Here is a 15,634-nt window from a genome sequence, read left to right on the forward strand (position 1 = left end):
GACAATAGACAGAGTATGCAGCAAACAACTTGGACAAATTATACTTCAAGCAGAAAAATCTAATGCCAAAAAATATAACCAAAGTTGAAAACTAAGTGCAACTGAAACATAAGTGCTTTCCTCTTGTGCATATGTGTTTTCCTTTTGTGCAATTGAAACAGAACCCAAGTTAGAGATGTTATGCCTGAACTAAAGTTTGTGACTGCTCCAGTGTCCATACCAGCTAAAGTGTCAATACCTAACAAATTTCCATAACTGCTGCAACTCAACATATCGCCAGCAAACAACAATAATACAATACAGAGTGCCCAAGCATAAATATATAATGTACATATAACAAGACTACTAGAAAGAAAGAAAGAAAATTTATAGATACACTATTTTTGCCTATCATTAACGTGTACTTATATATTGTACCTGCTCAAAAGAGTCAACCGACTCACTGTCATGGCTAGGGTCATCCTCATCACATGAAAGTCTATTTCCATCATCCTCCAACTCAACCCTAGTACGCTTTCCATTTTCAGCAGTAACACGTTTGCGCTGCTGAACCGATCCCACATAAGGGGTTGCAATACTTTTCACCCCATGAGATTCACAAATCTTATTGTTCCTCTTTATGTTCTCATTTCTTTTCCTCCCATAATCTGGTATGAAATGAGTTGATAGAAAACTAGGTTGGAGCAACACGTTTCCTCCTTTGGACATTTTGCGTAACTATGAACTAGAAAATAAACACAAACATTTTAAACTAATGCAGACCAAGGTCAATGTAAAAAATAAAACATTAGGCAAAGTGGCAAACCAATAACTTCAAGAACTAAGCACATATATAATACATGTCAAGACCTCAATTGAAGCACCAACATCCTTGTTCAAAGAGGCACATCCAAATCATAAGATGTCTCCTAAATTAAGTAATTAGCTCTTTATTCGAGGAGAAGAAGTGTAAAGAAGAAAACTCACCTTGATTAGGTCACAATCTTAACACACTTTTTTCTATCTCTCTAAGCAATTCCACTATCTGCAAATCATAACAACATAATGACCGATTAACAATAAGTGGACATGAAAGACTATTCTTTTGTTTTTATTTTTCCACTTTTCTTCTCCATTCTATGGGTCGAGAGGCAATGTGGCAATTGAGCATGTCAAGCAAACAAAACAAGAAAACCATATAAAAACTATGCAGCTAGAAAGCAAAATACAGAAACAACAAACCTGAAGATGGGATTTCAAGTGATAAAGGGTAAGACCTTTGACCCCTATTGTTCTCATAATGGTCTTTGGTGTTGTCTCTGCAATTCACGTTAATGCAAGATTAAGAAAGTTAGCTCTCTTAAACATAACTCAGTTTATGAAAACCATTAATATAACAATACGTAAACTTTCACTATGCAATATTGAGCTAAGGAAAAATGATCTATTGACCAAGATACAGTATATTTAAAGGTTCTAAACGCAAATCAAGTCGAGTTGAGTTATATGACTACAGGGCTATCCGGAAAGTGCTGGCATCAAATCAACAACATGTGACTGCAGTTCAGAACATTGGCACAGCTTATTGCTCAAGAATTGGTGATGAGATCAGTAAGATATTTAAAAGAAGACCCTATCTTTCATGCAATAACTAACTGAAACATGTCAACCCACCAAGTTTTCATTTAGTTTTTGTAGGCATGCTTGCAATATACCATTGGTCTTGCGTAGTTAATATTTTCAACTGTTAGCCTCAGAGCAACAGGATTTCTCCACCAAAGGTGCTGGCGCCATGGGGATACAAATTTTCCTTTGGGCAATTGAGTTTGTTACAATTTGCTTAGCAACTTAGTGGGGTATAACCACTGCATCTTTTAGAAGAAAATGAGGGTCAAATAAGAATAGTTGGGTCACCAATCCAATGTTCTTCAATCTTAAATCATTTCAGGTTGCATTATTCGAGGCAGAGTACCTAGCGTACGAGTTCTAAGTGGAACAATCAGTCTGAATCTAGACGCAAACATGCATTTTTTATTATTCTATAGCAATAAAAACAACCACCAATTTGGAGAAACAAACTGCTACTACAATGGTCTCCCATGTTGGGAAGTGGGAAGCAATATCCTAATTTGCTTGGCTTATTTCTTTTGGGAATACAATTGAGCCAATGCTAGCTTTCGCTACCCATCAGCTCACATGTCTTTGTTGTGGAACCATCACCGGAACCCTTGACTTGAGCATGTGCCTTGAGAGTGACATAGAAACAATAATAATCCAAACAAAGAAATCAAATGTGCTGAGTAGCGAAGTCAGGTTTGGACTCAATTGTATTCCCAAAAGACAAAAGCCAAACAAATTAGGAAATAATTACTTTCCACCTCCCAACATGGTAGGTGCTAATACTAGCGTATAAGTCTCTGTAAATTGAATCTGCAAAATTGCTTAGTGAGGGAAACGCCTGACTCATGTAATCTTGCATCTATTCATTATTAGTATCTCATACATGCACAACTTAAACTTCATCGTTGTGCTCTCATAAAGGACTGTTAAAGCTAGCATTCCAAAGCATAAGCACCTAAAACGCATCTGAAATCGGACAAGCAATTAAGAATAACAATGCAATATGTGAGATCAGCTTCCACCGGTGTCCTATTTGGGCTAATCCTTTACGACCCGAACAACTAAACCATTAGGTGTCTCAATGGTTTTGAGAAAACGCCTGCAGGTTTATACATCAATCAGCAACACTTCTTCTATGCAAGGAACAACTAACTAGAATTTGTTACAAAGTTTTATGGACATTTTGCCTTATCCTCCCACCTGTTTGTTTGGTAATAACTGCCCACATGCTAGTTATACATTACATCCCCCAATGTAGTCATGTTAGTCCATTTATCAGCACCAGACACGTGGACACAGGAACAATCAAAAGAAAAGGTAAGTGGCCCTGACCCACTGAGGGTATTTTCTAAGGTTGGTGATTTTCTCTGTGGGTACAAAAGCTAAAAGCTTGACCAGTCCCCAGTTAAAGCCCTTAAATGACCGCTCAACACGTGTAAGAAAATCTACAAGCAATCATTTACCTGAGACAGGCCCTTGAGTAGTGATCTAATATCGGGAATTGCAAACCAGTACAAATTTGGATCGATAAGTTGCCGAGTCTGAAAAGTAGATCGGAGCATTAGAATGGAAGGTAACAGAGAGGGAACCATCAAGATCCACTATGCATAAGAAAAATACAAAACAAAATCAGACATGTAGAAACTAAAGACTCTTGTGGAAGCATTCATGTACTCCTAGGGCTCTTGTATGCAGATGGAGAGTTACAAACATAGGTTAGGAGTAATGCAGGCATTGTACGTGTATATGGGTACGTTCAACTACACCCTGTGCAATCCAATCATTTGTGGAGCAAGCAAGTAGAAGTCCACAAAATTACAAATCAAACTCTACTTGCTAACCAAGCCATAAAATCATCAAATCAAGATTATAATCTAGGGATAAAAAAATCGGATCCTCATGTAGAGCTCCTATTTATGGAGCTTCCTTTCCTCGATAGCTGGCCGAATGAAGCATACAGCTACATCACTTTGGTTAAGATTTAGTATGCCTTCCAGTACTCATAACAGCTTTTATTTCGAAGGATTGTTTGGTCCCAACATATTTCTATACCTCAATGGCTACTCTTGTTTCAGCGGTTCCTATGTACAAGCTTGGTGGCGGTAGCCGCTGTACCATATAATAAAAGGGTTTAGCTGAACCCCTAGTTTCCAAAAATAGGACCTGTACCTATGAAGTTTTAAGTATGAAGGTTCGATTGAACCCTCTGAATTCTATTTAAACCACATGAATGTTCTGAGTTAATGGCGAAAATTTAGAATTCCTTTGTCCAATTAAGGACAATTCCCTGTACCCCATATAGGCTGTCCCTATTACTCCTAACCCATCTCCTCTATATAGACTGCTAATTACCAATACATGCTCTCTCAAGCTATGGGAGTAAGAAAAGAATATAGTCCAAAGAAAAATGCCTACATGAAGGGGAAAAAAAACCCCCCCAAGACCCTACAAAAAAAAACCCCTAAAACCAGATGAAATAAACTCTGAAATCATCTCTAAAACCAGTCCCAAAACAGCCCCCAAGCAGCCATAGCCCCACCCTTATTCCTCCTATATTATCTAGAATCCTGTTTGACTTGAAGAATATAAAACGTTAAAAAAAATATGAAGTTAGCTCCATTAATAAAACTTAGGGCATAAGACATAAGGGTACGAGTATCAGAATAAAGAAATGCTAAACACTCTTATTGTGTTGGCACCCAAAAGGAACAAATTAGATAAACAAACCAACAAATTTGATTACAGAATAAACTAATCACAGTATGGGAAATCTATATAGCAAACATAGAATAGGTTACAATGACTTTATGAAGAAATCAAGGGCGGCTTACAAGATCTACTCGGGATTGCAGATATAGGGCTTTACAAATACTCGAAAGTAAGAAATTCGGAACCTAATCAAGAAAAATAGAGAGAGAGCGAGAGAGAGAGAGAGTGTAGACACCCCATTCTGGACTGTCCAGATAACGTTATTTGTCGATCTTTCGTTTTCCCCAATGATGATTTTAGTCGAAAACAGTTTAAGGACAAAGGTGTGTTTGAACTTTGAGTGTCTCGAGCCTCTTTCAAACCCATATCAAACCCTTCAAACCAGAGCCAAACAGCCCCAGCAAAACCAAACTGGCACACGCCAATGTCCTGGCGGCGTACACCAGTCATCTGCCACGTGTCAGTCATCGACCAGTAGCCCAGCTTTTACCGGCGCACGCCAGTTAGTAGTGGTGCACGCCAGTCAAACCCAGTCAAATCAACTTTATTCAGCCACTTGGGCGGGACTTTTGTGCCACCCTGACGTCAGCCACAGTAGCCCCTGATGATTATATCGGCCAGGCCCGCTCCCCCTCTCTCCTACACCCCCCATCAAGCCAAGTCCCATGCATTTAATGCATGGAAGGCCTCCTTCCTCTTCCAACCAGCCAAACAAGGCCTTGGTCCCAGACTGATCTCAGTCTCTCTCCCCTATAAATACCCCCCTTGCATTCATTTGCAAGGGGTTAGCATCATCAAGAAGTAAAAAAAAACTCCCCTCTCCTCTCTTCTTGCTTTCTTCTTCTTCTTCCATTGAAAGAGAAAGGGAAGAAACATACTTTCATATACTTCCACTGACATCTAGTCACCACACAACCTCCATCTTCAACCATTTAGGCTCTAAATCACCTTCAAACTTCAACACCCAAAAGGTATACCACCTTTGTTTTCCTTTCTGTTTTCGGCCCCTGAGGGGAACCAGCAAGGCCCAGGCTGGTAAACAATACTAGTCCTGGCCTTGAACTGGTAAAATACAACAATCGTATGCGACGATACTTGGCGCACGCCAGTTCCTATATGCCGTACGCCAGCCATGGCAGTACGAGCACAACTAGCGTGGGGACCATGGATCGTCATTCCTTTTGTTTTATCTTTCTGTCAATCACCCTTGCATGCTAAATAACCAGTTTACTATTTTCTGTGTGTTTACTACTGTTTAGATAAAGGTTATTGCTTACTCTTTGTCTATTCAAAAGGCCCCTTCTGGTCATGTTCCGGAGCCCAAATGATGCAAAAGCCAAGCACTGGATTAGGGGCACACGTGCGTACGACAATCCATGACTGGCGTACGGCAGTTAAAGCTAGGATCCAGTGGCTGGCCCTCGCATCTTAGTTTAGTCTTGGCCTCCTTCCTGTCCCCACTCTGTTTAGGGGGTTTCTTGTCTATTTTCATGGCTTCAAGCCATCTCATCTGTCTGTAAATATATAAGTCCTGCTTATTTAACTGCATGGTTTGTCCTGGGTGTGCGCTGGCCCTTTTCCAGAGCCCAGAGGGTTGCAAATAAGGACTGTGAAACTAGATGAGTGGAGTACGCCAGTCTCCCTGTGGCGTGCGCAAGTCAAATCAACATGCAGTGACTCGGCCAGTGCATGCTGGTAGAACTTGCTCATGCCCCTGCGGGGCGGCATACTGCAATTCGTCCAGTTTGCTCAGTGCTTGTTCTCAATCTATATTTAGCATTGCAATCAAGCCATTCATAAACATTTTGTCACATAAATCACAACTTGCTATAATGCTTTAATCCCCATTATCTGTTCCCCCGCCCTAACTGGCTAAAAGAAAATGATCAAATGAGAGAGAAATGCAAGCGCTTTTGACAAAATGCCCGAGTAGAGACCGATCTCCGGATTGGGCGAGAGGGGTGCCATAAAACCCTTCCCCTCTCGTAACCTGGCTCCCGAACCTCAGATATCGAAGGTGACGACGGTCCAGTCTACAAGCCTTTTCAAAAATTAAACAAACGTGGCAAACGTTTTCGAGTTCGGTTTCTTGGGTGCTCTCACCGCTAAAACCCGAGTGGCGACTCTGAATCGAAGCGTTTCGCCGCGCTTTTCCAAACAAAGAGGGTCGCACCCCAATTTCGCAAGCAAAATTTCCGGGGTGGCGCGCCCACAGAGAGAGAGAGAGAGAGAGAGAGAGAGAGAGAGAGAGAGAGCGAGCTCACCAGAATCAGAAATTGATGAATGATGATGCCGCTGGAAAAAAAAAAAAGGAACGCAGTAGAGGTTAGAAATCAGGGGAGGAAAGTGATGAAGGGGATCCATAGAGGAGAAGAGAAATAAGTTGAATAACATACCTTGAGAGAGAGATTCGGAGTTGCAGAGATGGCGGGGGGAGTGGTGGGAGTGATGGAGTTGCAGAGATGGAGTGGGGTGCGGTGTGAGAGACGGCGATGGGGTTTGGTGTAAAAAATTAGAACGAACAAGGGGCTTTTCAGCACCCAAAATTTTGGGATCAACGCCCAAAATTTTCAACACCCTTTTCACCCACCAAAATCCCCCCTCAACGACGACAAAAAAAATTTCTCACCCAAACCCTTTACTTTTGTGAGGAACTAATTTGTCATGTGTTGGTTGTAAGCATCTGTGCAGATAATGAAGGGAACAAATTGGTGACGAAAAAAAATATTTCATCACCTTATATTTATTTTGTCATCCTTTAGGTGATGAAATTTATATTTTCCTCACTAATTAACTATTTTTGGTGACAAAGTAAAATTTCCTCACCTTAAATTTGTCTGTCCTCTTAATTGGTGATGAAAAAAAAAATTCCTCGCCAACAGGTACAATTGGAGACAAAATCTATTTTCCTCACAAGCAATTTCGTCACTTATTCTCTTTTTTGTTGTAGTGTTGGTTGGACGCTCGGTAAATACGGGACAACTGAGTTCCCGTTCTATTGAGGATCATATTGGCATCTCTGATGATTGTGCTCGGAGGTGATCATTAATTTCTTGGATTTTCGTTGGATGAGTCTGATTCCATATGGATGTTGTTTTTTTTTTTTGATCCGCATATGGATGTTGTTCACTCCTTTCTCCAAGACAATGGTGATCGATCAAGACCTCTGTGGATCGATGCTCCAAATTTCTCTTTCTAGGCTTTGATTCTGCCAAAGATTTTCCCATAGACAATGGTGAGGCCCTCTGTAGATTTTGATCCCATGCCATGACAGGACCAATTCCAATTAGATGGGTGGTCAGGAGCTTGTGCGCATCGATCTCGATCGGGAGGGGAATATTCAAGATAATATCTCTAACACTGTCATTCAAGAATATCCACTATGTTGTTGCACTTATAATTGAGTGGTCCATACACGAAAGAATATATCTTGGTACGGCGTACGTTCGCGTAAAGGAGTTGAATCTTCTAACCAGAAATCCATGTAAGTGTGTGTTCATAAGCCAGTTAATGTGCCGGATCCGATAAGACTCAAATTCGATAGTAGTAGTCCGGATCCGATCCGAAAACTTTTTTACTTCAAAAATTTTAGCCAAAATTTTTTTTTCAAACAAAAATTATTTTCCCAAAAAAAATTTAAAATAAAAATACAACTTGTTAAACATTTTTTTTCAAAATAAAAAATTCACTGTTTTTTTAAAAAAAATTTAAAAAATAAAGTTCGAATTCGGATTGATAACGGATTTAATCCGAATCCGATTTGATCTGAATTTGGATTGCTGGATTCGGATTATCGGATCGACGTTATCGGATTTGGATCGAATTTTTAAGATCGGATCCGGTTCATTGACAGGCCTATGTGTTCATATCGCATACCACTTTGTTCTAGTATGATAGTTACTCCTTATCACATTATCACACGTGGTTGAAAGAGAATTGAGACACAATGACAGATACATGATTCTGGTATGATAGTTACTCCATATCACATCATCACACGCACGCGGCTGAAAGAGGATTAAGACACAATGACAGATACATGATGATTTGTACTTAACAAGAGTACGAACCACATATATTAGATCGGCGCATTAAAGCCGTCAATTGCATTTTTGGACGGCTCAAATTTGAAGAGAGAAAGTGTTGGGGTAGGAGGAGAGAGAGGGTTTCAATCCGAGCCGTCCAAAAATGTATTGGACGGCTTGAATGTACCGAACGGGTATCACGTGAGATATACCCACCCAGCACTGAAAAATTTCTCGCATGCATGAATATATCTTGGTATGCCGTACATTCACGTAAAGGAACGGAATCTTCTAACCAGAAATCCATGTAAGTGTGTGTTCATATCGTGTGCCACTTTATTCTAGTATGATAGTTACTCCTTATCACATTATCGCACGCGGTTGAAAGAGAATTGAGACACAGTGACATATACATGATTCTGATATGATAGTTACTCCATATCAGATCACCGCACGCGGTTGAAAGAGGATTGAGACACGTTGACAGATAGATGATGATTTGTACTTAACAGGAGTATGAACCACATATATTTCTACATTGAAGGGGAAAAATATATATATATAGGGGAGGATTCAAGGGACACTAGTTTTAACACAAATTTTGACACTGCATCTCAACCATCGAAATGGATGGTTGAGATTAAATCACATAGAGGCACGCTCTCTCTTCCCCATCTCACATGTACTATATCTCTCTCACCCCCTCATCTTTTTCTTCCTCAAACTCCATCCGTTCAAAGACCATTGATGCCCACTGCTGCAATCTCTCCGTCTAGTCGTCAGTGGCCGAAAAACTTCAATAATCGACTACCGGTTCTCAGATCACATCCCATCTTTGCGTATATGTTGCTATTTGCTATGTCTAAAAAAGAGATGAGATTGTGCGTGTAGACATAACCGTCATTTAATTTTATACACGTAACTAAAAAAATTGTTGATAACTTAAAAAATTTAGTTAACGATTTTTTTCACACATATACCGAATTGTTAAAAATACTTTTCACCCGAGGAACTCGTAAGCACCAATCCCCTATAGCTTTTTCAAATTAACATAAAAAAATAATACTATAGTTAGTAAAAAGATTTGGAGTTGTGTAGGGGCTGGACACCCTTGGCATGTGTCCGCCCCCGTTGAGACATGCCTTAGTGGAAAATGCACCCATAAATAGAATAGCTAGAAACCGAGAACACCAAAATGTTACTCCTAATTCAATAGGTAATTAAATACTGCAATTTTCTCGCCCAAAAAATTGAGTTAAATTTTTGTAGCTATGTAACAAGGATAAAAAAATTTTGTAACGCCCTGTGCACGTGGTGAAACTCAAACTTTAATATGGACGTAAGTACGATAAAAATTCTATCTATAATTGTGCGGTACGCTGAGTTGTATAGTTGTTGGCGCGCATGCAAATGTCGAAAAGAAATAGGAACAAGATCTCACTCTTAAGTCCCAAAAAGAGTGCCCGAGAGGACACAAAACACTGTCCCACTGCTTTCATCTTCTTTGGATTGGAATGTTCTTTAACACAAATAATGAAAGTCATGATGAAACAATAATAATATGGCTATAATAGCAAACATGACGTGGCTAGCTTTAATTGGTCCACACATTATTGGCTAAGGTTTTCAATCAGGGCAAAACCCTTGGAACCCACCATGTGCATGCATGGACGTGTAAGAGCTTCCAACTCAATGGAATAAATATATTTGAGTTTCTATTTCTGTTATTCAGCACACACACAAAAAAAAATTTGAAAAGTGGTCCTCTGTTATTTGGCCTATTATGTTTGAGTAATTGCTAAATTTTGTGGCACAATAAGTTCCAGGCTACCACTAAGCCTTCTTAAGAAATAAGTTTTTATTTATAATTTTTAAACTTAAAAATAATATATTTACGAAAAGGATTTTTTGATTTTTTTTGCACCATTCAAAAGATGTCATTGACATCTATCAAATAAAATCCACAGAAATGCTACGAGTACGCCAATCACATACGGATGTTGCATGCACACACAATTGGCAATACACGTGGAAAACAAAATTGGGCACACGATGGCTCGCACTCTCCACTCTCCACTCTCTCTCCTGTTTTGAATCAGCGAAAAAAATTCAAATTTTTTGAAAATCTCGGACTCGGAAGGTCTTAGAGCTAAAAAAAGGTTCTCTTCTATATAGGGCTCTTATTGAAAGCCTTAGAACTAAAAATTAGATATGACCCTCTAAGATAAAATAATTAGAAAAATAAGATTTTCGCATCGATTCAAACAAATTGAAAATTAGAATACTTAATTTTTTTTAATATATAAACATCTAAATAAATTAAGTGTTCCAATTTTTAATCTGTTTGAACAAATGTGAAAATCTTATTTTTTTTGATCTTTTTATCCTAAAGGGTCATAATTAAATTTTAGTTCTAAGGCTTTCAATAAGAGCCCTAAGAAAACAATATATAGAATCAAATGAAGAACAAATATTTAATTATGAAAGTCCTAAAGACAAATATTAATTATGACCCTTTAGAATAAAATGATCAGAAAAATAAGATCTTCCCACTAGTCGTATTGAAAATTGGAACACTTAATTTTTTAACTATATTTTTTAATATATAAACGGTCTAAAAAAATTAAGTGAGTTCTAATTGTCAATATGTTTGAACAAATACGAAGATCTTATTTTTCTGATCATTTTATCCTAAAAGATCATAATTAATTTTTAACTCTAAGGCTTTCAATGAGAGCCCTAAGAGAAATTTTTTTAGCTCTAAAGCTTTCCGAGTCCGAGATTTTGAAATTTCTTAATTTTTTTCACTGATTCAAAACAGGAGAGAGTGGAGAGTGGGAGCCACCTTGTGCCCAGTTTTGTTTTCCACTTGTACTGCCAATTGTGTGTGCATGCGTCGTGCAACATCCGTACGTGGTTGGTGTACTCATAGCATTTCTGAAAATTCATATTGCACAAAAAATTTATTTTTGTAAGTCCATTATTTTTAAGCTTTAAAAATGCATATAAGTATTTACTCCTATTTTTTAAGAAGACTTAGTGGAACACTAGCTGTACAACTAAATTTGTCAATGATGGTGATTTTAGAGAGAGAGAAAAAGAGGAGAGAGAGTGGTTGGGTGGAGGGAGAGAGAAGATATAAATTTGGGCCGTCCAAAACACATTTAGATGACTGGGATTGATTGCCAACTAGCACCGCCACGTGGTACCCGCTCAACACCCAAAAATTTCTCTTCTATCATGTTGCACGCGTGGAGTATTCTTTTAATATTTTACGCATGCTACTTTATTCTTATTCAAATATTCTAATGTAGGGCTGTGAAATTGGGCCTCCACAATTAATCGAAGTGTGCGTAAGTTGACTCAGCCCGGACGCTCGATTTTATCAAATAATGTAACGTGGACGTCCCATCACCATTGTAGAAACACTTCCCGTGACCTTTGTATACGACAACGCAATTTAAGAAAATGTTGATGGAAGATTACACTGACAATAAGGTTTGTCTAACTACTTATTAGTATTATATTGCTAACTACCAATTCATCTGAAAGTTTAAGCTGTTAGAGAAGAAGACAACTTTATTATTTATACATTCAACACGTCTCCTCACGTGTAGCCAGACTTTCCTTTGTAAGCGGGCTAAACATGTGTAAATATTTTAACACTTATGAACTCAAACGTAATGCCACTATCGGACTTCTAACCGCGTGGTCACCCTCAACCTCAACCCAAGTCAGATACCCGAACGCCACCGTACCCTCCTTCATCGTTTTCGGTCCTTCAATACTCACCTTGTAGCTCTGCTTCTCACTCCTCTCTCTAAAAACCAGTTTCTCAGGCACAACCTTGACCATGAAACCTTCCATTGGTGTCACTTTCGCCATGTAATTCGTCATTCCCGCTCCAACGTTGGTCACCGCACGAGAAAATTCTTGTACAGTTTCGGGCGCATCTGCATTGAAAAACGCAATGAAAGAAGGGTAGTTGATGTCCAAAGTCGGGTTCGTACAATTATAAGGATTCCCCCTCGTGATGGTTTGTATTTGGTTTGCAGTGAAATTTAATCCACAAAGAAGATTCACGTAGTCTGTGACGTCCGCGTCGTATATGAGACCGGGGTCTAGCGCCTTGTTTGGGTCAACATGGCCGGACCCGATGGCTAAAGGAGTAGCAACCTTGTCATTTTTTCCAAGGTCTTTAATCAGGTTGAAATCGTTGTCATTCGAGTAAGAAGTGGTCATCATGGCAGAACGAATGGCGGCCGGGCCCCAATCAGGCCTAGCTGCCTTGAGAAGCGCTGCGACCCCTGCAGCATGAGGGCAGGACATGGACGTGCCCGACAAGATATTGAACTGACTGAAAAGCGGCCCGGTGGCCAAATCCGCCGTTGGAATATTTGGAGGCCATGCGGCTAGAATCAATGAGCCTGGGCCCATAAGGTCAGGCTTGAGCACAAATGGGCAGCTTGGGGATGGGCCTCTTGAGCTATAGCTAGCCACTTTAGGAGCTGGTTTAGTCCCCAGTCCGGTTTGATGAAAATCGATTTTCGCCGTTGGGTCGTCACCGTTTTTGATGTAGTCCAAAACAATCTCTCCCTTTTCAAGATTGAGAAAAATTGCGGGAAATGTGGTCTGAATGTAGAATTCCAAATCCTTCGTGTTGGTAACGAAGATCGCCATGGTCACACTTGAATTTTGGGCATAGTAAACTTGCTCGCCTAGGGAATCGTCCTTGTCTTGGCACACAATAATCTTGTGCCCAACATTTTTCAATTCCTCGGAATTATTGCAGAAACCCATGAAAACAAGTGGGAATTGAGATGGATTTGAATTCCCTGGAAAAAGAGAAGAGCCTGAGATTGAAACGTTGTTGCCAAGGGTAATAAGCCCTTGGAATTCGCGGTCCATGGTACCGGCAGCGACAGTGAGGACCCAAGGGGTCCCATTGTGGAGTGATGCAATGGAGGGTCCCCTGTTTCCGGCTGATGTAGAGACAAAAATACCCTTCTCCATAGCTGCAAACGTAGCTATGGCGATGGGGTCTTCATACAATTCGAGACCGTCTGAGCCTAAGGAGAGGGAGAGAACATCAACGCCGTCAATCATCGCCCGATCAATTGCGGCGATGATGTCGGATGTGTACGAACCCTCATCCCACAAGGCCTTGTACATGGCCACGTGAGCCCTCGGAGCCACGCCTCGGGCAGTTCCCGAAGCATAGCCGAAATACGACGCGCCCTCGACGTAGTTCCCGGCTGCCGTGGAAGAAGTGTGGGTGCCATGCCCTTCGGTGTCCCGTGTGGAGTTCATCGAAAAGGCCAATTTGGGGGATTTTGCATGAAGGCCTTTGTTGAAGAATCGAGCTCCAATGAGCTTCTTGTTGCACATTGAGGAGTTGAATTGGGTGCCGGTTTCGCACTCTCCTTTCCACCTTGAGGGCACTTCAGTCATTCCAACATCGTCGAAGCTCTTGCTCTCTGGCCATATCCCCGTGTCGATCACGCCGACTATGACACCTTTTCCTTGTTGTGCCGCTAGCAGCGTACCCGACTCCGACTTTAGCCCAAGGAATTCGGTCGAGTGAGTGGTGTCGATTTTAACCGGCATATCTCTATAGGAAGAAACATAACCCGGGGATTGTTTTATCGCTTCGTACTCGGAGGGAGAGAGACTGGCACTAAAACCATGGATGGCATTACTGTAGCCATAGATGAGCTTAGAGGAGGAGGACAAAGAGGTGGTGGAAGCCGCGGCGGCGGCTCTGGTGTTATCCAGTATCGAAGAAATGGTGGCCAAGTACCAAGTGTGGTGGCTAGAGAAGGCTTTTGGCATGGCTGATAAGTCCATGTGGACAATGTAATTATCTAATTCGGCCAAAGTGGATATGAATTGTGGGATTGTTAAAGAAAGGAGGAAAACATACAAGGGGAAGTGAGGAGCCATTTTCGATACGTGTTGTTTGAATTTAGAGTACTTTGATGAGGGCTTATATAGAGAAAACAAGAGGTACGGAAACTCAAGATATTCGCCCTCTTCCAATTTTCCAATCTGGCAACTACTTTGTCCATAGGACTATGATACTTCTTTTTTTTATTTTGATAAATTGGGTTTTTAGGCCAGCTGAAATGCATCTCGACGAATTTCGGAGACCTATCCCATCGCCCACTTACGGGCCAGGAATCCCAATTAAAGTCCAAGAAAAATTTTGTATGGACTGGTTCAAATGAGTTGATAGCACCTGAGAGAGTTCGAACGTGAGATCTTAGAAGGGAACAAACCCCCAAATCTCAGGCTCTGACCACCCTTATGCCAATGTTGCTAATGATTTGAGTTTTATTTTGTTTTTATTTTTTTTGCCAGACGATAGAAAGTTAGGAGTTGGTTATTTCTTGTAGTTACTACGGGAGTTGAGCACCTACCAATGACGGAACTACACATGGGCACATGGGGCCACGGCCCCCACGTTTTTTCGGGGTTTTGTTTTTTTAAATTTCAATGTTAATATTAGTTGTTTTTTATTTGTTAAGAACACTTAGATGTTGTATTTTGAATTGGATGTCATTTAAACATTTACATGCTTTAAGAATGTGTTCATTTTGGATCCCAAAATCCAATCTCTCTCTCTCTCTGCACACGGTCTCTCATAGGCTTTTCTTTCGATTATTAATCTCATTTCTCTTTCTATTCTTCTCCTCTTATTATCCAAAAAACCTCCTTCAAACCCTAAACTAGACAAACTAATAAATTTTCGAACCTTGAAATTTCAAAATCTTGTTCATTATAGTTCGGCCCCCAAGTTCACAAAATCCGGGTTCCGTCCCTGACACCTACTCCATGAGATCTCGAACTCAGGACCTCTCGCTTAATAGGGAGAATAAGAAACCAACCACACTACTTGGTGTTCCCATTTTGAGTCTTTTGACCCACCAACAAATTGATTTTAACTTCCAAATACGGATGTAGTTTTACTCACAAATGGTTTAAAAACGATATTGAAAAACAATCTGATGTATACTACCTCCATAAATTATTCTGCATGGCCATGGTAGTTACGCCCTTTTTTGTCCTTAAGTCATGTGAATTTACGTTTATTACCCATTCATATATATATGTGAAAAGAATGAATCGATAGAATCATAGTATGATCGGGGCAGTTTCGGGGACAATTAATTAGACATCTAAAAAATACCTCATAGTTTCCGATCAAATTTTGATGATCCGAGTCACTCAATGTAATCAGAACGTGATTTTAAGGGTATTCACGAGAAATTAACAAAAAAAATAACCGGGAAAGGCTTGAT

The 15,634-nt window shown here is 40.1% G+C and overlaps 1 protein-coding gene and 1 long non-coding RNA gene across 2 annotated transcripts; both read right to left on the bottom strand.

Moving 5' to 3' along the window:
• Positions 1–397: 397 nt before the first annotated feature.
• LOC131331220 (uncharacterized) lies at positions 398–7,226 on the bottom strand. The gene is made up of 3 exons (XR_009201335.1): positions 6,705–7,226; positions 6,573–6,603; positions 398–724 (listed from the first exon to the last, which is right to left on the bottom strand). It is a non-coding gene; the product is annotated as an uncharacterized LOC131331220 (long non-coding RNA).
• Positions 7,227–11,898: 4,672 nt separating this feature from the next.
• LOC131331221 (subtilisin-like protease SBT3) lies at positions 11,899–14,403 on the bottom strand. The gene has a single exon (XM_058365106.1). It carries the CDS (start codon positions 14,274–14,276, stop codon positions 12,000–12,002), a length of 2,277 nt encoding a protein of 758 aa, XP_058221089.1. The 5' UTR covers positions 14,277–14,403; the 3' UTR covers positions 11,899–11,999.
• Positions 14,404–15,634: the final 1,231 nt, after the last annotated feature.

Source organism: Rhododendron vialii, chromosome 6a, assembly GCF_030253575.1.
Source record: "Rhododendron vialii isolate Sample 1 chromosome 6a, ASM3025357v1".
Classification (NCBI taxonomy): Eukaryota; Viridiplantae; Streptophyta; class Magnoliopsida; order Ericales; family Ericaceae; genus Rhododendron; species Rhododendron vialii.

What these genes read in the sequence shown, in the direction of transcription:
- LOC131331221 (XM_058365106.1), bottom strand. Translation starts at nt 14,276, where the DNA reads ATGGCTCCTCACTTCCCCTTGTATGTTTTCCTCCTTTCTTTAACAATC.